The sequence below is a fragment of the Mesoplodon bidens genome (assembly GCF_964165515.1).
Source record: "Mesoplodon bidens genome assembly, chromosome: 3".
NCBI classification, from domain to species: domain Eukaryota; kingdom Metazoa; phylum Chordata; class Mammalia; order Artiodactyla; family Ziphiidae; genus Mesoplodon; species Mesoplodon bidens.
In genome coordinates this window covers 15,572,202-15,595,130 of record NC_138178.1, presented here as the reverse complement: position 1 = coordinate 15,595,130, position 22,929 = coordinate 15,572,202, and the positions used below count along the sequence as shown (strand labels likewise).

General features: G+C 34.4%; 1 protein-coding gene across 1 annotated transcript in view; it reads left to right on the top strand.

Annotated features, from left to right (window-relative positions):
• MALRD1 (MAM and LDL receptor class A domain containing 1) overlaps nt 1–22,929 on the top strand; it is a gene marked incomplete at both ends in the record, with an annotated part of 607,751 nt that overhangs the window by 384,816 nt on the left and 200,006 nt on the right. Inside the window, one exon of the mRNA XM_081226990.1 lies at nt 10,442–10,625. Within this exon, the coding sequence (XP_081083116.1) occupies nt 10,442–10,625 (184 nt within the window). The remainder of the gene's footprint in view (nt 1–10,441; nt 10,626–22,929) is intronic.

The window sequence follows — 22,929 nt, the reverse complement described above, 5'->3', positions numbered from 1 at the left end:
GGGTCTCTGACCTAGACTTGATACTCAGTATATGGGTTAAGTAAGTAGAAAAATGATAAATTCATTTTATCATGTTGGGGTTCTAATCTGTAATTAATAAACCTTTGTTTATCCTACTTAATTCCTAGCCCATATGAATTGTTGACTAGACTTATTCTTTTGTTATTGATTTAATTCTCATACTAGTATTATCTTTTCATCTTTATGCTCAGATTTTAGGTTTGTAATCCTTTTTTCAATTCACTTTTTATTTCATTAATATATTTTCAGAGTAAAAGTGTGGATATATTTGACTTTGTTAAATACCAAACAGCATTCCTGTTTTGGTGAATCCAATGATTTATGCAAGTCAGAACATTCTCGTTCTTTATACACACATAATATATACTTTTCTGGGGAGTAATGCCTTTATACCTATAACTTTGTGCCTACTACTTACTATTTTAAATTGAGAATTTTATTTTTTAAATACTCTACCGAAAGACCATTATTCATATTGTATAAACACTGTATACCAGTGTCCCTTTTGGAAGAAAACTTTGCACAGGGATCTTACCTTGAGGTTTGTCATGGCTTTGTACACATTTGCTGTTTCACACACATATATTTGTTTTATTCTCTCTCTCATTATTCCCCACCCCTGGAGGAAGACAGTGAGCTGAGTTATGTCCAATAATTTTGTCATAAAATGCTGTTCTGTTTGCATCGAGTGGTTATCAACCCTCATGAATGGCAGCATGCCATACAGTCATTCATGACGGACATTCTGCTCCAGACCTTGCTGCCACCTCTTATTATTCTTCCTGTCAGATGCTTCCTAAATACTCCTCATTTTTTTCCCATTATTCTTCTATGTTCAACCATATGAATGTTTTTCTTCTTCAGGAACCCAAGGTAGTGTGAAAGACAGTAAAAACAAGCCATCAACCACTAAGTAGGAAATCACCTTGAATATCATAGATTGGGAAGTTTAATTGGGTTAGCGAGCCCTTTCTTTAAAGTGAGTAAAGACCTTGTAAGACTCATTCTGAATGTAACTTTGTCAGAACAATCAGCTCCACAGCCTCTTTCTTATTATAAATAATTCTTACTCCTTTTTGTGTCAACTAAGATTTAAAACAATTACAGTATGTCTGAGGAAATTACCTCTATGAATATAGTAACTCACTGTTTAGAGAACATATCTGTTAGTGAATTTTTAAATGTTTGTTATGACAAGCTATGCAATTTAAAGCCATTAAAGCTAGTTTTTACCTATATCAGAGAAAGAATTGGAAATCCAGTAGAATTTTTATAAAGAAGCCTATTTTCAGCCAGGACTAACAATTCCATGCAACATCTTAATTCACCAGTTTGAATCAAATATGTATTCATTGATTAAACAAATGCTTTTATAGTGCCTACACGGTGCCAAACTTATTTTAGGCATGGGAGATGCAGAGGTTAATAAGATGGAGAAAGCTCTTGTCCTCATGGACTTTAAATTGTAGTGGTGAAGACAGACAATGAAGAATTATTGAAATAATTAAAACACGAGATGATATTGGAAAATGAGAGGTGAAAGTGCAATAAACATTAAAGCAGGGTGATGTCATATGAGTGAGAATGGAACCCACCCTGAAGGTCCTGGGAAGGCTTCTCCAAGGTGACATTTGAAGGGAAAAAGATAATCACTCATACTGGGAAATATATATATGTCAAATTTGTGTATGTGTGTGAATGAAAGAGAAACTAAACTTTCTATCTTGTACAATGTAAATGATGTTATGATTCTGTAGTTGGAAACCCTGGAAAACAGAAAGATTGTAATGGTAAAAAAAAAAAAAAAAAAAACAATGATTGTAAGAAATTATACAACTGCAGCTTTATTGATCTCTATGCTTTGCATTAAACTGCCTACATTGCCTAAGACCCCCATATTGGTTGCCTAAAATTTTAAAGAAAATTATCAAGAAATAAATGTTTTAAATTTAAAGGAGCATTATTCTAGGAAAACATGAGGACATACTGTTTAAAATGTTTTCAATGAATGTACGTCTAAAACCACATGTGTCTATTCAGTGAGCATATTAGTCAAAACTTCAAAATCATTCTCTCAGGGCAGAAAACCTCCTGTAAACACAAGAGCCACTGACCACAGATTTTACTCCCAGAAAAATAGCTGTTTGTAAGATATTCCTGTGGAAGAGATTTGATGCACATTTAAAATAGGCTGTACTTGATTTCATTCTATTTTTGAAAATTCAAAATAGGATTAAACTATATATAAACTTTAAACATTTGAAAATATTTGAAGGTTTAAAGACTATGAATTTCTAGTATTTACTTTTTCTAATACTTAATACTTAGATAATTTAAAGAATTATAAATATTTATCTGCTAGATACAGGTATTATATACCAAATTCTAGACACTCCTTTCCATTTCTTAAAAGATATTTTAAAATATTTTATTATGGCAATGAAGGGTTTTAATACCATGTGGCATCATTAATAAATATTTTAGTCTTTTCTAGAGGCAGAAGACAAAATTTGGTTGCTATACCAGTGATTACGACCAAACATGTATTAAATGACTTTGTTGTTGTCGTTTGGTTCAGAATGATTCCTGTATGACATTGCATCTTTTTTATGTATCATTTATGTGCTTAATCTTTTGTGAGCATTATGTTTATTTAAAAGTATTTTAAATTTTTAAAGAGTTGATGAAATTTCAAAAAAAATTAAGAGCAAAAATAACTCATGAACATGTCAAACACAAAAAGAAAGTTTTATTTAAGTGGAATATTTGGAAGCTGTGCTCTATTATCTTAAAAATGAGTAGAGATCAAATAGTTCTTATAGTTCTTACTTTTTCTGACTTTCTCAAATTTGACTTGATAATTTTTAGTTACTCATGGGAATTACACTATATATTTTCATATAAATATATACATTTATATATTTTTAAATGGCAGTTATTTAAATGTTTTATTTTAGAATAGTTTTAGATTCATGTAATTGTTTCAAAGATTGCACAGAGAGTTCCTGTATACCCCACACCCAAGTTCCCCCTATTATTAATATCTTACATTAGGATGACACGTTTGTCACAATTAATGAGCCAGTATAATACATTATTAGTGACTGAAGTCCATACTTTATTCAGATCTTCTATTTTTCCTTAATATCATTTTTATGTTGCAATAGACATGAGTCTTAGCCTCAGTGACCTTGTTTCATACATTTGTAACACATTTGTATAGTTTGGTCACATTTTGCCTTCCTTCCTGGGATGTTGCAACCTCCTGAAGATGTTTTTTAAATTGCATACATTAAGGTTACTTTCTTACTGTAAAATTCTGTGGGTTTTGACAAATGCTCAGTGTCTTACATTTACCATTATAATGCTCTACAGAAAAGTTTCATGGCCTTAAAAAATCCTTTATGCTTTACTATTCAATTCCCTTCACACACCCTGAATCCCTTGTGACCACTGATATGTTTACCATCTCTATGGTTCTGGATTTCCAGAATGTCATGACAATTTTCATGGCAGTGGTATTCTAGAGGAGTATATTAGAGTGAATATAATGATCCTTCTAACATTAGAGGTGCTATGAATATTGGCAAAGGGAGTGTGATTTGTTCTAGACGTTTCCACAGGAGGAATAAATGAGAAGCCCCTCAAAAGGACAAGAACACAATTTTTATGCTTTTACCTTTGTAGTTAACACAGATCTGTTGGCTTAGGTGTAGGTTCTAGGATCACCATTTTTGTTTATCCTTTGTTTTCTTTTGCTTCTGCTTTGTTTTCCTCAGAGCCTAAAAATTTTGTTCCACCGTTTTCTATATTTAATATTTTAGTTGAGAGGACCCTGATTACCAATATAATTCTCATTTTTTGTAAGTAAACTACTTCCTATTTCTGGAAGTTTGAGACATTTTCTTTTAAACTCTGAGTTTAGAGATTTCACCAGGAAGTGCCTTGATCTTAAAATCTTGAGTTGTTCCTATCTCAGAAACTTTTTTTATTGTTCTTTCTGATTATTGCTCCTCCAAAATCTATTCTCTCTTTTTTCCTGGAACTCTTGCATTCAAATGTGGACTTTCTAAATCTACTCACATCTCTTATCTTTTCACTCATAATGTTTAATTCTTTTTATTTTTGCATTTAACATTTTTGCATTTGTTAATAATAAATATTATTACAATATAATACCAACAACTAGTGTAGGTTCTCTGTTAACATTACTTATTTTAATCCTCACAGCAATGCTGTGAGGTAAGTGCATTTACTCTCCATTTTATAGATGAAATAACTGCTTGTAGGGGCAGAGCTCAGGTTTAAACCTGACTGTCTGACTTCAGAGCCTGGAGGCACATCAGTATGACACATACTGTATTTTGAGATAAAAATTCCATTTCATCTTTCATATCTCATATTTGGCTTCTAGAAGTTTCAATCGTAGTTCAGTTTTTTTCTGAAATCAATTATTTTTTAATATCCCTCAATCCTTCATGTTCTCAAATTACCCATTCCAACTACTTCTTAAACTTCCTTAAGATTTCTGGTAGTTTCTTTTAAAAAAAACCTATTTTTTAAAGAACAATTTTAGGTTTACAACAAATGAGATTTCCCATCTACTCCCTGCCTCCCACATGATCAACATCACTCACCAAAATGGTACATTTATTTTTTACTAAGTATATTAAACCTACTTGGATACGTCATCGTCACCCAAAGTCCATTACTTTAGGGTTCACTCTTGGTGTTGTACATTCTATGGGTATGGACAAAAGTATATAGTGGTATATGTAATACTATGCAGAGTATTTTCAATGTCCTAAAAATCCTATGTGCTTTGTCTCTTCATCTCTTCTCCCCCTCCTCCTGGTGACCACTGATCCTTTTACTGTCTCCATGATTTTGCCTTTCCTAGAATAGTTGAAATCATATAGTATGTAGCTTTTCCAGATTGGCGTTTTTCACTTAGTAATATGCATTTACGTTTCCTCCATGGCTTGATGGCTCATTTCGTTTTAGCACTGAAAAAAACATCCCATTGTATGAATGCACCACAGTTTATTTATCCATTCACCTACTGAAGGATATCTTGGTTTCTTCTGAGTTTTGACGATTATGAATAAAGTTGCTATAAACATCCATGTGCACGTTTTTGTATGGAAATAAGTTTGCAATCTTTGGATAAATACCCAGGAGTGAGATTGCTGGATCATATGATAAGAGTATGATTAGTTTTGTAAGAAGCTGCCAAAATGTCTTCCAAAGTAGCTCTGCTATTTGGCATTTGGCATTTCCACTAGCAATTTGAGAATTCCTTTTGCTCTACTTTCTTACCAGCATTTGGTGTTGTCAATGATCTGGATTTTGGCCTTTCTCGTATGTGCAGTGGTATATCATTACTGTTTCAATTTGCTTTTCTCTAATGACATATAATGTGGGGCATCCTTTTATATGTGTATTTGCTATTTGTATATCATCTTTGGCGGAGTATCTGTTAAGGTCTTCGCTCTATTTTTATTTGTTTGTTTGTTTGTTTGTTTATTTTGTGGTACATGGGCCTCTCACTGTTGTGGCCTCTCCCGTTGTGGCAGGCTCAGCGGCCATGGCTCACAGGCCCAGCCGCTCTGCGGCATGTGGGATCTTCCCGGACCGGGGCACGAACCCGTGTCCCCTGCATCGGCAGGCAGACTCTCAACCACTGTGCCACCAGGGAAGCCCCTTTCTTCCTTCTTTTCTTCCTTCCTCCCTCCTTCCCTCCCTCCCTCCCTCCCTTTCTTCCTTCCTTCCTTTCCCTCCCCCTTTCTTTTCCTTTTACTGTTCCCCAAATCCATCCTTACCAATAGATTCTGTAGTTTTTCAGGATTGATAGTGGGTGATGGAGCCACCAGACATTGTTAGCTCACCATTCTGACAATATGATTATTTCTTTGTATTATCAGTAGTCAGAAGACAGTAATGGAGAAGTATCACCATTATAACACACACTGTAATATATCTAGAGAAAAATTTATAATAAGTGTTAAGTTATTTATATTAAAGGCTACAAAATTTTAGTTAGTAGCATAAAAAGAGACCTAAACAAGTTGAAACATAAATATCTCAGGATAAAGTAATTTGATATTTAAATATTTCAGTTATGCATTAAATTATTCTAAGATTCATTTGGGAGAGTGAATGTATGAGAAAACGAAAAGAATAAAAAAAATTTGAGGATAAAAATGTGACATATTAAATTATAACATTAAGGTTTAACCAACTCAAGTGTAGAAAGCTTAACTCCCTTTACATGTCTTTATTCTCACCCATTTATAATATTTATGCCTTAATTATTTCCTTTATATACATTTAGAATCATACTAGACAGTGTTTTAATTTTTCTTAACCAATCATACATAACTTAGAAATTAAAGAGGATAAGGAAATTTTATTGTATTTACTAATATCTTTGCTATTTTTTCTTCCTTCCTGGTGTTCCAAGATTTCTTTTTTTTATCATTTTCTTTCTGTTTAAAATGTTCCTTTAGCCATTCATTTAGGGTAGGTCTACAGGTGATGTATTCTTGTAGTTTTCCTTCATTTAAAAATATATCTTGGGAGGAGAGGTCTTGGGGCCCTTGGAGCATGATATAGGTGAAAGTCTAGGCTCTCTGGTCAGCCTTTGCTATTGGGAGTGGGGGTCAGATGGTAATTTTTCTATGGTATTTGGCTGTTGTAGAGCTATTATTATCTAAATATTTTCATTCTCGCTGTACTTCCCCTTTCCTGTTCCCTTGGCTAAAGAAAGTAGTCTGCTCATGTTTCATTTCTAGGTTGTCAGATTTTCGTGTCAATTTTGAAATATATGATGCAAAAGGAAAAGCTAGGAAAGTCACCACCTTGTGCTCCCTTGAGTCCCAAGGTCCCTAGCTAATCTGCCTTCTCTCCACTTTTCAGAGTCTTCTTCTGTTTATACATAATTATATATGATCTCCAGGGGTTTTAGTTTTTCATAGCAGGAGGAATATAGAAAAGGAAGTCCACTCAAATCTTCCCAGAAGAAGAAAATCTAGTGGCTTAATAAGTATGACATTGGTGGAGGAATAGAAATCAGAAATTCATCTAGAAACTGTAGAAACAGGTTCAAAATATGTTAAAGGTGTCAGTGGAGGAAAGAGTTTTGATCAATTGGTTTTGGAAATATTGGTTCATAATTTGGGGAAAATTTATATCTTTACCTCAAACATATGAAACAAATTCCAAGTGGCTATACTCCATTAATACATATATATAACTTGAAATGGCTCTATCTTTTTAACATTTCTTATTGCCTTTCTTTACATAACCCAAAGGGAATGAGACTGGCATAAAGCAGGAAGACAAGCATACTGCCAAAACAAATATGCAATACATAAGGTAAATCATCGATATGCATAATACTTTCAGGAGATAAATTCAAAGTTGTGTAAAATGTTGAATTGTAAGAAGAAAGTATTTTTTCAATTTCTATAACTTAACCATTATTGTATTAATGTCTATTTTTTACAGTTGTTAGTGTGTTTATGCACTTTTCAAATGTTTACTGCCTTGGGTTCTTGAATGTAACAACCACATGAACGCAATAAATGTATCCTTGGGCAGTAGCAAAGTTGTGATTGGAATTGAGAGATTTTTCTCTTAAAGTATTTAGAAAGAATTGATATCAGAATTTTAACTAAATAAAGCAACAATGTGTGCAGAACAACAATTGGGGGAATGGATATATAACCACTTCTTTAAAAGTTGCTCTGTTTTATGTTTCTATAGTAATTTTATGGTAATTTACTTTTATGACTCACCTCTATTAAATAATTACCATCACAGGGTAGGCTTCCTCTCTTTTCACCTTCTTATTCCTGGTGTCTAATGTAGTATATGGCAACTGTGTGAGCATCAAATATTTGCTGAATAAATGATGAAAAGGACTGGCTGGATAAGTCAATAAATAAATAAATCTCCACTGCACATTTAGATTAATACTTTTGATAATTATGGGAATATGATTTGGTATGTTATATCCAGAGTTGAATGAGAGGAAATATATTAGAATGATATATTACAATAACCCATCATTAGGTTGATCCATGGTTGGTTTTCTAAAGACTTAACCCTCATTTTTTTTCCTACCACGTAAAATGACAATGAGTATATTATTAAAATCCCATTTATTAGAAAGCCAGGTGTCAGAGTAAAGAAATGGTTTGTATTTTATTGGTTAAAGTGATCACACAACCTTCTTTGTTGAAAACCCTTTTGGGGATTGGCATAGTGTATGAGTTGCTGAAACCGACTAACAGGAAAAATTAGCAAAGTGAATTAAGTTTGTTAATTAAAACAGACTTTTATCTATGCCTGTTATATTGCTAAGTGTTAGATGCCCTGTACTTTAATCTTTAATTTAACTAATAATTCCTTTGGTTCCAAATCACTAAGACATCACTGACAGTCAAAGACTAACGTTGAAAAAGCTTCTCTTCCTTAGTCATTAAAAAGATATGAAATTCCATTAGTAAGGTGTGACTTCCCCATCCCCTTCAATGAAGAAGCTACATGTGTCTCTGGGTATAAAAATGTGTTTGTTGTTTTGGGGAGGATGTTGAAAGCTCTATCTATGCACTGTTAGTTGTTTTGCAAAGTTAGTTTTAGAGTAACTGATACAGAGTTCTACTTTCTCTCTGTTATTCTGCAGAAGAGCCGCTTGATTGATCTGTATCTCCTTTAACAGAACAAGGTGTCAGCCACATTTATTAACATTAGTTCCCCTAAAGCATGGATCTATGAATGTATAACTCTTTTGGATCCCCTCTTCAAGCATTTCTTTTTTTTTCTTTAGTGTACATTTTTTTTAAAAAAATCCGTAAATTATGTATATCACAGTTGTGTGCTATAAGTCAATTGGAACATCTTGCTTGCTTTTCTAGATGCTGTTCCATTAAATATTCTCTTCTATTCCACTGTTTTGATTATAAGCTTCAGTGACAAAGTTTACTTGTGAATTCATCATGAAAACACAATGCTGGACCCTGAAATATTAATTTTGGGGGCCTAACCATAAACATAATTCTATATATATTTTTTCTCTTTCTTTGCTATATATCCATCATCATGATGTGTTAACCTCTAATTCCCAATAAGGGCTATGCCCAGAATAGCAAAGAGCAACATATACAGTCTAAGCCTTGTCCTTGTGCTCGACTGACTTATATTCTATTTTACTGTTGTTGATATGTCATGTCATGTTATACCAGGATTGTTCATATATTAGGATATTGTACTGCTAGCAGACCAACCTTAGACATTCAGAGTGTTACTGACCCAGGTTCTTGAACTCTTTAATCAATAGAAATTGCTAAGAGGTCAGACAAGAAATTCAGGCAAGGCTTTATTGGGACTCATGCTACAGCACAAGCGAGTGCAAACAAGTGCCACGTTCCCTTGCTTGCTCCCTGAGGGGGAGGGGGTCCCTTAAATGGTGTGAGGGTATGGGGTGGGGCTGGAGGAATGGCTTAGGTGGTCTGCCCACTCCCTTGGTGGTGCTGTGTGCAGGAATCATGCACAGTCCCCTGCTTTTGCTCCTGGCACCTCAGAAGTGGCAGTTGGGTTTCAGACTTTTTGTATCTTATTGTTCATAATTTGCCCCAACTGTGCATGCATGTGTCCCTTATAGTTTCTTTGTATTCTGTTGCTGAAGGAAACTTTTGTCTCAAGAGGAGATATTTAAATAATTTTTCTTAGAAAATTAATTTTTCCTTTACCATTGAATAATTTGGCATAAAATAATTATTGTTGGTGCTCCTATCATAATTATAGTAGAATTTTATAAATATCCAAAATCATATAATCATATAATAGAATTTTTGAAATCTGGTCCTAGAAATGATCACTTTCCCTCTGTGCTCAATTCACTTCACAGTTTCTTATCATATCCATCAAGGATATGTGATTTCTCCCACATATCCCTCCTCTTATCTCTCTTTTCTCTTTCCTTATGTAAGTTATTTAAGCTCTGTAAAGGAAGGTGCAATACCAATGATTCAAGAATGTGAGTAGAAAGTTGGTGGGAAGGGTACCTAGAGCTGTAAACCCAGGGTGTCTGTAAACTGTTCAGATTCCATCAAATATCCATTGAGAATTTTGTGTGCAAGCAAGGAGAAGTGGATTTAACTGAGTAGGCCACTTTCTAATAAGGATGTCTCTGAAAATAGCGAAACAAGTTTACTGCTCATCTTGCTAGTATTGCTTTTGGAAATACCTAGTAGATTAATGAGCCTCTGTTTTGATGAGGTAAAGTATATCATGAACATTATCAGTTTTTTTAATCAGTTTTCACTGATCAAATGCTTCTGTTCTAAATAATTGTTGTGTTTTTTCCTTCTTTTGTGTTTAATTATTTACCTAATGCAAACTTCTTTACTTTCAGACAGAGAAAGGACTATCAAAAGTATGGCAAGAAAGTAAGGAGACCTCTGGTGATCATTGGCAAAAGGCTGTCATCCTTCTAGGAAAGTTAAGGAATTTTGAAGTCATATTTCAAGGTATCAGAACAAGGGATCTGGGAGGAGGAGCTGCAATTGATGACATTGAATTTGAAAACTGCATGACTGGTAAGTTTCTGGAAAGCACTGCCATTTGGAAGCACATTTATAATCTAGCCATTTTATCTTTGCTTCATGTTTATAAAATGTTCTGAGATACATATTTTGTACATACATAAAAATCAATCAAAAGAGATAATTTCATAATGGGTGAACTTAGTTACATGTTCAGAGATGATAGTTTCTCCATCCTTTAATTACACAAGTAATTCCTCTCTTCCTTCCGCATCATCCCCTTTCTAACATGCAGCAGTGTTTTCCTTTGAATTAATTTTCAACAAAATTTAAAATGTAAGCCTAATATTCACATACATTTATGTAATTTAATTAATTTTAAATGAATCAGTAAAAAGGGTTAGAAAGCTGGAAGTTAGTGGATATATAAGAAATACATACAACCAGGTATAATTCAAGCAGAACTTAAATTGAGAGCTATGCTTAAGGGATTTAAAATGCTACCCTAGCAAGTGAATAGTAACTTGAAAAAATATGCTATCACTTATCACGCTTCTAAATGTGAAGTATAATTACACTTAGATTTTCTTTACAAAATTACCCAGAAAATGTCAAAAATAATTATAAATACATTTGTACAGTTTCACAGCTGGCAAAGTTTCTTTCTGAGGAGTCATTCTATCTGATTTCCAAAATAGTACAGTGTGATATATCCTGCCCATGAAAGATATGCCTTCTGTGGTTTCTTACACTGATTCACTTAGAGGCAAGCCCCTGGGACTGAAGAGCTAACCTGAATGCTGTTTAATTCTGTTGCTGCTTTCATATTAAAATATCACTACACCAAGACAGTTCAAAAATGTGACTTTGGTTTTTGGTGCTGTTAAAGCATTTGCTCTCTTTATGACCAGGGCTGGTGAAAAGGATTCTGCTTAGAAGTCAGTCTTTTGGAGTTTGAGTCTCTCCCACACACCCCACCATGTTTCCAGCAAAGGCAGCTGATACTCAGCTACTATATATATATATATATATATATATATATATATATATATATATATATATATATATATATACACACACACACATACACATGCATACGTACATACACACACATATACATAGGTACATACATATTACATAAAGTCTGAATTCATGAACCCTAGGTGAGCACAGGGGTCACAGAGCCCCAGGTCTCTATGTTAAGCAAAAGACAGGGTTTGGGCTTGGAGATGTTTAGGAGAGGGTTCCTGGACCACAGAAAAGAGGATTTGAAAATATAATCATGAAAAGGTATCTTAGAGCATGCTTTTTAAACTCTTTTCTAGTAAATTTCCTAGAAATATGCTAAATTTCTATTATAGTTTGTTACTCAACTTATAAATGATTCTGGCAAGTTCAAAAGGAAAAATTCTTCAGAGCTTTTTCTAAGATTTTTAGAAAGAAAGAAGCTTTTATTAAACAGGAGAGATTCTTTTCCTCTCAAGGGAAGCAGAATGATTCTTGGATGGGCTGATTCAGGACAGAAGAAAACTGAGAGTTATTATCCCAGCTCTGCCAAGTTTCATGTAGAAATGTGGACTGTTTCTTTCCTTTCTTCTCTTAAAGTCCTGTGAAAATTTACATGATTATAACTCATTTCATTCAAGTTGATCAAACATTCACCGTACTGACTAATACTTTAATGTCTTATACATTTAGTGATATACTACTTTAAGGCTTTCTTTGTCATAAATAAAAAGGCAAATTTTGGTTAATTGTAGTGAATGTGGTCAACTGTATGTCGAATATATTTTAGGAAGAAGTAACCATTTTTTAAATAGCCAGCCTGCTACAAATAACGAGGATTTTCAGATTATGTTTTAGTTAAGATAAGAAAAAAAAAGTATTTTGCAAAAGTTTAAAAGACTATGTTTGGAACTAAAAAACAATGATTTTTTTTTGTCCCCCTAGTTTTAACTTATATGCCAGTAAAATAGCAGTGCTGTGAAAAATGAGTAACAGGAAAGCAAATTATAGCATAAGTTACCCTATGTTGTTTTCTAGTATTGCCAATTTGGAAGAGAATGGTATCTGACAAAACACCTGAACATCAGAGAGGCAGTGTAGAATAGTGGTTAGGAGCAAGGTGTCCAGTCAGACTACCTGGACGTGGAATCTGGCTCTGCCACCGACTAGTTTGGGTGAGTTTCTTCATTTCACTTTGCCTCATTTTCTTCATCAATAAAATGGGGTTGATAAAAATAGCACTTCCATCATAGATTTCTGTGAATGTTAAATATGTTAATATATGAGAAGTGCTTAGAATAGTCTTGGCACATAGTAAAATTTATGTATTCCATTTTATTGTTATATTCCATCATCATTATTATTAACGATGCCATATTTTTAAGTGGTGCTTTATTGCCCCATATTAGGAAACCAGCTTCAAATCATATGCAAACAGGTCACCATAAAATCTGTCATGGAATTGTTGCTGTTCCCCATTGGAGATGAAGAACTTAAAAAATGACAGTGTTTATTTCTCTGTCACATCCTGCCAATCACAATAGAGCACATACTGTATGGTACCATTTATATGAAATGCCCAGGATAGCAGATATGTAGAGACAGAAGTAGATTAGTAGTTACTTAAGGCTAAAGAACATGGGGTAGGGAGTGACTGCTAATGAATATGGGGTTTCTTTATGGGGTGATGAAAATATTCTACATTTTTATTGTGATTGTAATACAATTTCATAAATATACTAAACCCATTAAATTGTAAACTTTATATGGGTGAACTTAATGGTATGTAAATTATACTTCAATTTTTAAAAAGCATTTCAAATAATTTTTTTAAGTCAAAGCCTAGTTAACAAACCCTATAAGCTATGGAAAATGTATGCAACAAAATTAAGTGAAAATGCATCCCTATAAAACCCAGTATAAACAGGATCTGTATGCTGTTTATGTCTATAAGAGAGAAGCCAGGAGAATCATGAAAGGGCCAACAGATATTCACTGGAAAAATGCAGTCACGTGGTTTGAGAATGACAGGTAAAACTGGGAGGGGTTTCATCCACTTTTAGAATAAGTGGGTCCAAGGGGTCTGTGGTTAGGTCTGTGGGGCTAGAGCAGTCTAGACCCCATGAAAACTCAAAGGGATCCATCAGGATTCCTTTCTAGGACAGTAGCCTGCATTCAAAAACAAAACAAAAAATGAACAAACAAATGAAAACATCCCTGGGAGTAGAATCAAAATTGAATAGACTAAATACAGATGAAGGATAGTGAAGAGCCACATCAAAGAGTTGGAGGGGAATAGAGCCAGAAAATTTCAAAAAGCAAATCATCATATTTTTATAGATTTATATAGAATCTATAGACTTATAATCCTTTCTAGGGTCCTAACAGACCACCTCTGAAATTTTTCTTGGACTTCTGACAACTCTGTAATCTTTGCATATTTTGTTAGACTTCAGAGTAATGCAGAACAAAGTTTTAAATTGATTAAGAGTGAAAGTGGAGAAGGTAGAGGATATAGATGTGATATATATTTGATGGTTATCTACCTTACCTGCAAATAGGAAAGCTACTTGAGCTTCATATTTATTTTTTACTTTCCATTCAAAAACACATAACTCAGTTTATTAGATAATATTTAGTACATGGCCAACATAGAGCTAGATATATGCTTTTTTATTTCTTTGCATTCTGAACATATCATGGTGCTATCTTCAATTTACTATCAAATGTATTGTATTTTTCTAAAAAGAAAAATAAAGTAAAAGAATAGGCATATCTTTGTTCTGTCCAAAGACACATTAAGAAACATATCTCCTTTTTGGAAGCAAGTAGCTTATTCATTTTTTAAAAAGTGACATTATGAATTCAGTATTTTCTCTTTTTAAATTCAAGTTGATTTAAAGATGTTTGTACAAAAATCTTATAAAATGTAACCACCATTCTATGGAATAGAAAAGTAGAAAGAGAATTCATATAGAGAGGAAAGGAATATTCCATCACTGTAATTTATAAAAGTGCCAATTCTAAATTTAAATGGTTACTCATTTTCAATCAACATTAGTTATTAAGTGCAATCATTTATTACATACAATCATCCAGCTGATATTTATTGAGTCTACGATTAATACTAAATAGCATTTATGTCAGTTTTGCAACAAGATCATTAGGTGCAAATCCTGGTTTACCCACTCGCTACTTGCTCCATGGTTTTAGGTAAGTTATGTAACCTTCCTTTGTCTTATTTTACTCAGCTGGAAAATGGTAAGAATACTGCTTCCACCTCAAAGAACTCTCACAAGTATTAAATCATTTACTTTATACGAAGTACTTTGAAGAATGCATGGGGTACAGAAAGCACTGAATATTTTTGGCTAAAATATAGGTGAACAACATTGGCAAAAAACTTAACATTGTTCTAGGCACAACACCTTTAAACATATCAATGTTTAAAAGCTTGTTCTGTTCCGTTCACATGTCCAGCAAGCCTTTATTGCTTGGCTAGCCTGCAGAAAACTCTGTGCAATGAACTGTGTGCACCTCCTCGGAGCAGGGCTGAAATGCCTGTGTCACACAGCGTTTGGCTTTCCTGATTTTTCCGTTTTCACTTTCACTGCCCCTTTCTTGACGCCCGGCATTTCCTCCTCTTCCCCGTGTGCCTCTCCCCCGCCACCATGCCTTCTGCTGCCAGGACTGCTCTGTGAACAGTCTCCAAGACACTGGTAAACCCAGGACCTCAGGGTGGGAGCTGATAACATTATAAAACATTGCCTTTTCCACTGAAAAATCTAGAAGATCCAACTGAATGATGACCAGTTTTCCATTGGGGGAAAAGGAAGAAATAATTCAGGGACTAGCAAATGCTTCCAGAAGTCAATAAAATCTTCTAACTAGACAGTAGCACAGTAGCTACTCTGTCTGTCTCTAAATTCGTACAGAGCAAAGCACATCATGTTCCCCAGATAATCCTAAATGTGAAAGGAAGGAAATACCTTGGGGATAAAGTAAGAGAAGACAGAATCATTATAATTTCAGATGTTTAGTACATTGTCTTCACACATATCTTGTAAAGACTTTCCTTTTTATTGTAACCCCTTAAAAACTGTATGTATGACTCCTAAGTGTACTGTCAGCAGTAATTGATTTGGAGTGCAAAAGAGTGGCTTGATGATAATGATTTCAGTGCAGCATCACTCTGAATTAAACTGAACTTGGGAGGTCACAAAACAGTGATTGCTCTATACAGAGTTCACAAATACATAAATCTATACCCAGAACCCTGTAGAGTGACTTCAAAACTTAGCTTCTTCACTTAGTTTAGATGAAAAGCTGTATTTCTTCTCAACACGTGAGTGTTCCAAGTGCTGCATTTAGGTCTCCCACGATTTTCTTTTAAAGTAAATGTGTGTCAGAAAAGAAAAAAGAAAGGAAGATGATCATCAGTAGAAAAAACAAATATCTCACCCTAATGAAATAATTAAAAGTGACTTTTATTTTTAATAACTAATGGCTAGATAATATGTAGCGGTGTATAATGTAAGGATACATAAATGATGGATGAATGGGTGGATGGATGGATGGTTAGATAGATGGACAAACAGATGGGCAGACAGATGGATTAATAGAAAACCTTTATTCAAATCTTGTTCTATGTGTGAAAATTCAGAACAGAGCCTTCATTGAGTTACATTCTGCTGGCGGAGGCAGACAATAAGCCAAGTAATGTGTAATACTGTGTCATGTAGTATTAGGTGCTGTGAATGATATAGGGAGAAAGTGAGGGAGAATTATTACCCTGATTAGAGTAGTCAGAAACAGTCTCTGAAAGTTACAGTTGAGCAAAGGCTGAAATGTACTAAGAGGCAACCACGCAAATGCCCTGAAAAAAGCACTCCAGGTCTCGGGACCAGAAAGGCAGACTTACTAGCAGGGGGCGTTTTGCTGGAGCAGAAGAAAGTAAGGGTGGGGAGATAGCAGGGGGCCACATCATGCAGACCTCTGTCATCAGAAACACCTGCTCTGTACTAACGATCATCTCACAGCACAGAGGGTAAGCAAGCAGCCTCTGGAGTCAGCCTTCCTAGGTTTAAATCCTGTCTCTGCCACTTAGTCGCTGTGTGACCTTGAATAAGTGCTTATCAACTCTTTACCTCAGTTTCTTTATGGCAGTAGAAATCGAACCTACTTTATAGGGTAACTGTGAGGATTTAACAAGTGAATATATGCCAAGAGCTTTGAACAGTAACTCTCTTCGTAGTAACTACTCAGTAAATGTTAGACATGATTATCATTGAAATCTTCACCATCATGTTTAATTTAATCTTCATTACAGCTCTGGAAAATTGAGGGATCCAGAGGTTACACTAAATAATACCAGCCAGTTTGATTTCTTTACTGATGCTTAATGGCACAGAAACAGCCATGTTTAGCCGTAACAGCATAGGATACTACTAAAATCATGATGAATACTATGGCGTAAAAGCAATCAGACAACACCTGCCACATCTAGTTTGCCAGTAGTTTCAAATGCTCTTGAAAGAAAACAGGCAATATCAGACATATCACTTGTACTCCTAACAATGATGGGTTTTAGTAACACTAGTTGAAATATTTTAAACATGGTAAATTCTGTTTTTTAAAAATTTAATGTTCAACCAGTCTTCATTGTTACAGACTTGTTTTATTTTGGATTCAGAAAGTTTTTCAGTAAGAGGAGGGAGGAAAAATAAAACAGAATTTATGAACGAATGTTATAGGACTTGAATGAGATCCAGTTCACGGCAGTTTCTTTCTTTATCTGATTATATATAACTATTTTTATTCTAGGTTTTCTTAAACACCTTTTGTACATAAGGCTAAAAATTTCTGCCAAGAATTGATGTAATTCGTTAAATATATTCTATATGTCAGAGCCAATTCATATCTTTAAATTAAACCTGATACTTTCTGTGAAACTTTATCTGTTGGCTGGTGAAATGCCCAGTGGTTCTCAAATAGTCCTGAAAAAGACTGTGAAAAAGTAGTCTTTACTTGAAGTAACTACTTTACATTTCTGCAAATATCTTTTCTTGATTAACAAAAAGTATCAAAGTCATGCTTAAAAATATTTCATTATAATAAATATATATCCTGATTATATTCCTCTCCCAACTTACATATCAGTATCAATAAGATATCCATCCATACATAAATGCATATTTACTAAGTATATACCATATATTATGCAGAAATTAAGCATTTTGATTTTTCAGTCAGAGAAAGGTAACTAATTTTTATTGGTTCAAAAGTTTAATTCTTTATCAAAAGGGAAGAATGGTGATCTCAATTCACTGATTTATAAACAAATTACTACAAAAATTTTAAACCTACCATTGTACATTATAGAGATATTTACTATTTTCGAAATATCCATTTTCTCCCCCATGTGTCCCAGACCCTTTCAGGTAGGTGGATCTGTGTAAAAAAGCTCTGGCCAGAGTGCTGTGAGGAAGTGAGGTGTGTCACTTCCAGGTTGAAGCATTTCCAAGCTGGTGTACAACCCACCTGGTCTCCCTTCTGCTGCTGTGGTAGAGGACACCTCATTTTCCAGGTGATGTGTCTACACATCTGCCTGGTCCCCTTGAGTCTGTAGAGGAAAGTCCCTCTGCCAACTTGTTTTAGACATATATAGCAAGTGACCCCCCAAAAATGGTGTTTTTGAGATATGGAGATTATTTTTTAAGTGTCTTATAATCTAGTCAGATCTAACTAACACACCATGCAATTTCCTACCTTAAATAGAAGAATATTCTTTACAGTTAGGGCTATGATATAAAAAATATATGTACCCTTCAGACTCTGATACTCCAAATATGTTAAGAAAGAACATCTAACAGCATCCCTGGCTCCAGTCTTATGGGGAAAATAGTCAGAAAATGAAGTCCACATTAAACAAAATTCAAAACCAATAAGTAGAGAGAGTCCTTGTGACATCAACCCTCTCCTTCCAGTCACTGACAGCTGTAGCCCTCACTTTGCTTTACTGCTTGAATTGATTTGAGCCAGGCCTCAGGGGAGAGACTTCCTTGTCATGGTCAACCAACAACATTGTACTTCATTAAGCCTGAGAGCCAAGTTATTTGCTTCTTGTAAAATCAGGGAATAGGTTCTTTTTATCTTTTTTTTTTTTTTGCTGTACGCGGGCCTCTTTCTGTTGTGGCCTCTCCCGTTGCGGAGCACAGGCTCCGGACGCACAGGCTCAGCGGCCATGGCTCACGAGCCCAGCCGCTCCGCGGCATGTGGGATCTTCCCGGACCGGGGCAAGAACCCGTGTCCCCTGCATCGGCAGGCAGACTCTCAACCACTGCGCCACCAGGGAAGCCCAGGGAATAGATTCTTATTCCTGGTTCCATGACCATATTTTAGACAATAGGACTAAGTAATTGAGTTTATTATATCTTTAATCAGCTATTTTAAATTAAAAAATCAAAACCATGAATGTATCTAATTACTTTAATGTTGTGGTCAAGGCAACCATTATTATATACCTAGAAAATATCAGATATTACTTTATCTTTCAATAATCTTGATAAAATTAGCATTTCAATGTCAAAAGGTCTACATTTAAAGATGTAACTGTAATCATATCAGTGATAAACTGAATATTATAATTAATGTGATTATATTTGATTATAATCAAGCACAATGATATAACTTGGCTCGTTCGTAATATTAAGAAAATATAATTACTTGAGCATACATTTTAGTAAGCCTTAAATAGCCCTTGAAATGTCCCTAGTTTCAAATGAAGGCTACTGTAAATCTGAATCCTAACATTATCCTCTATTCATGCAATTTCTAAGTAGAATTTGTTTCAATTACAATGAACATTCCCCCACTTAATATCTAGGTCAGTAAGACCATTACGTAGAGAATTTGACAAAATGTCATTTCAATTTTTACTGAATTATGTTTTATTAATTATTTTCTAATCAAAATGAATATTAATGTTTATCAATGAGACTTCCATTTTACACTGATATATATATATATATTTTTTTTTCATTACAGTATTGAAAGATAAACTCTTCAGTCCCGAAACAATTGTATATATATATATATATATATATATACAATTGTTTCGGGACTGAAGAGTTTATCTTTCAATACTGTAATGAAAAAAAAATATATATATATATATAGGATATACAAGCTACAGGTGTACTCAAAATAAGTAGATGTGGAACTCAATAAATTTATATCCAGGTGGTTCAAACATAAATAGGTTTCAACTAAATCCACAGGTACTTATACATGCACAAATATTAAGCCAGGGCCAGAAACCAATTTTTTGTCTATTTGATGAAACACACACACACATACATATACACAGAGGCATCCACGAGTTCCTAAAAAATCTCCTATTTTGAATGATCACATAAAAGGGCTTATGAGAAAACAGGATTAGGTCAAACCACTATAAGCATAGATAACCGAGTTATATAGCACTAGTATAAAAAAAAGCAACCATAATAAAAATACAGGCACAGTTTAAAGTATTTTATAATCCTAATAAATAGAGGAACTTTTCAGCAAATGTACTACTTTACCTAAAAAGGTGGGTAGGGTACCATGCAAGGAATCTTGATAAAAGGGTGGTGTTAAAAAGAGTTTAAGACTGTTGAATTATGGAGACATGGGAAGAGTGACAAAAGACCAGGAAAAATTTTAAAAACATACAACAAATAAGCATTTCCAAAAGAGAGCATGTGGAGAAACAGAGAAAAGAAAGACGGGGTGAGGTGTGTACTCAACAGCCCCTCATTCTTCTGTGCCTCTCCAGCTCAGCTGTGCTAGTGTCCTTCCCTCTCATCTGCTATGCCTTGGAGGCACAAGACATTACTGTAGAGGGAAGAATCATGCAGGCATCCACACAAATTCTGTGTTGTATTGACTTAATTCCTTCACTGATTAGTTACATACAAACTTCACTGTTTTACAGAGACCTGTGTAGCATACATGAACTTCAAGACAATAGAAGGAAACTAATATATATTGAACACTTACCATTGTGGGTGACATCATGAAACTAGACCCAGCACATCTATTTTAAGAAGGGAATAAAGTTGTTTAATACAGAAGGGGTTCTTGAGGGATTTGAGCAAAATGAGTCACACAAATTGTTTGGAAAGTTGCCTCAGAGGAACTGGGAAATACAGTTTTAAACTGTTGATTAAAAGGTCAGGAAGGAGCTCAGCAAAAAAAAAAAAAAAAAAAGTAGTTTGGATTTCTTTCCACTCATTTACTTTTTGGCCTTTCAGTCTTTATACATCCTTATGATCATTTCTGGGAAACCTCTGTTTTAATTAGGTCTAGTTTAATTGCCAATAGTGTCAAATATAAAGAGTTAATTTAAGGGTATGAGGAACCTCAGGAAACCTGAGTTCAGGAGTGCCGTTCAGCTTCAGGAAGGTTCTAAAACCAGGGATTGAAAAGAGGGAACTTGAGCTGTGATCTTTCTGTGCCTCTTGTCTCTTTTAACTGCTTCCCTCTGCACATCTGTTTCGGGCCCCTCTCTGTGGAACCAGCTTTCTATGCTTCACCATACATAGGCAAAAAATGTGATTATACTGCAGGATTCAAGAGCCTCAAAACACTGTTGCAAAACCCCATTAGTTATATTTCTAAATTCTCTGGTAGGTGATTACAATTGACCTATCTTGGGTCAAACAGCCATCTTCAGACTAGTTAACTAGTCTGATGTCAGGGATACATACAAACATGCCTACTGAGCTCCCACCTTGGTGACCGTATGGATGAGGGGATGAGGGGGAGTCACCAGATGAAGGGAGTGGGGTAAATAAGTCCACTCTAGACTCACTGAACATGTATTCTTAGAATAGTATTCATTCAACAAGTACTAATACAATACCTCTACAAATAAGTACACAGATGAGTTGATTATTCCAATAGATGGCTGGTCTAATGGAGTAGGTAAAAAGTAATAAATTGTGCTAGAGTATTGCAATAGAAATAGAGAGGGGAAGATGGCTGAATGAACTAGTGGGGCGAGACACTAGTTCAGGATGGATGCTTTAGTTCCAGTCATGATGTCAACCTCCCAGCTGGCAGGAAAAAAATAAGCTAGGAGAAAACAGCAAAGGGCACATTCCAACTGTCCTTTATAAAGTTTCCTTGAAGCTGTTACACATCAATTCCACCTATAACTAATTAGCCAAAATTTTGTTGCATGGTCAAACTGGAAGGAATTCTACAAAATGTGTTTATTCAAAACTAAGGATGAGGAGGGAAATGGACAATTGTTTAGAGAATGACTAGCCTACCACCAGTTCCTACTAGGTAATATCTCAGCCTAAGGATATACAAAATTATGACTTTAATATATATTGTCAATAAGAATGATTATTAAAATGTAAATTTCCACTGGCAACCCTTCATCCACTGTTGTTTGCTGTTTCTTCACATGCCACCTGTTAAGGTTGCTTATTGCTGAGTTCTCCTCAGCCTTTGGCCATGTTCGCCTGTCTCCATAATTCGACATGTTGAACGTTTCTTAAACCGCCATCTCTTCCATCAAGATTGCTTTCCCTTTTTAGTTTAGATAAATTAATTTATCTATTTCTTTAAATCCTGCTCAACATTGGTTTTCATTCGATTTCTGCAAGGAGTTTTTTTCTAATTTAGTAGGTGAAATGATATAGCATTTTAATTTACATATGTGGTTAATAATCCAGTTAAATCTTTTTCTTTAAACCAGTAAGCCTGTTGTTGGTCATTCACATTTCATCTTTTGAGAACTGCCCATTCATTTCCTTGTCAAAAATTTCTGTTGAGCTGTTTGCTTCTTGTATTGATTTGGACATGCTTTTTCTTCATTAATTATATAAACATTCATTTATAAGATATATTTTAAGTATGCTTTTCTTGCTTTTTGTTGTCTTTTGTTTATGTTACTTTTGATGAAAACATCCTCATCCAATTTATTTAATCTAATTTAATCAAGATTTACTTTATAAGTTTGCTTTGTTGTTTAGCTTAAGAAACACCCTCAGATTAAATACTGTTCATGTTTCTTTCTGTTTTCCATCTTTACATTTTGGTGCTTATATTTAAATGTTCTTGAACCATACTACTTCATCACCACATATATTTCTATTAACTTTAATTATGCTTTATATTTTTGGTTATTCCTTCTTCCCAAGTGTTCTACCAAAAAGAAAAATCACTGTAAGATTGTTTGTTTGTTTGTTTGTTTGTTTTTTCCTTTGCAACATGCTGGTACATTTTACTTTCCTAGTATTGTAATCTACTCTTTTCTTTTTTAATCTGTTGTACTTTGCACTGAGGGAACACCCTA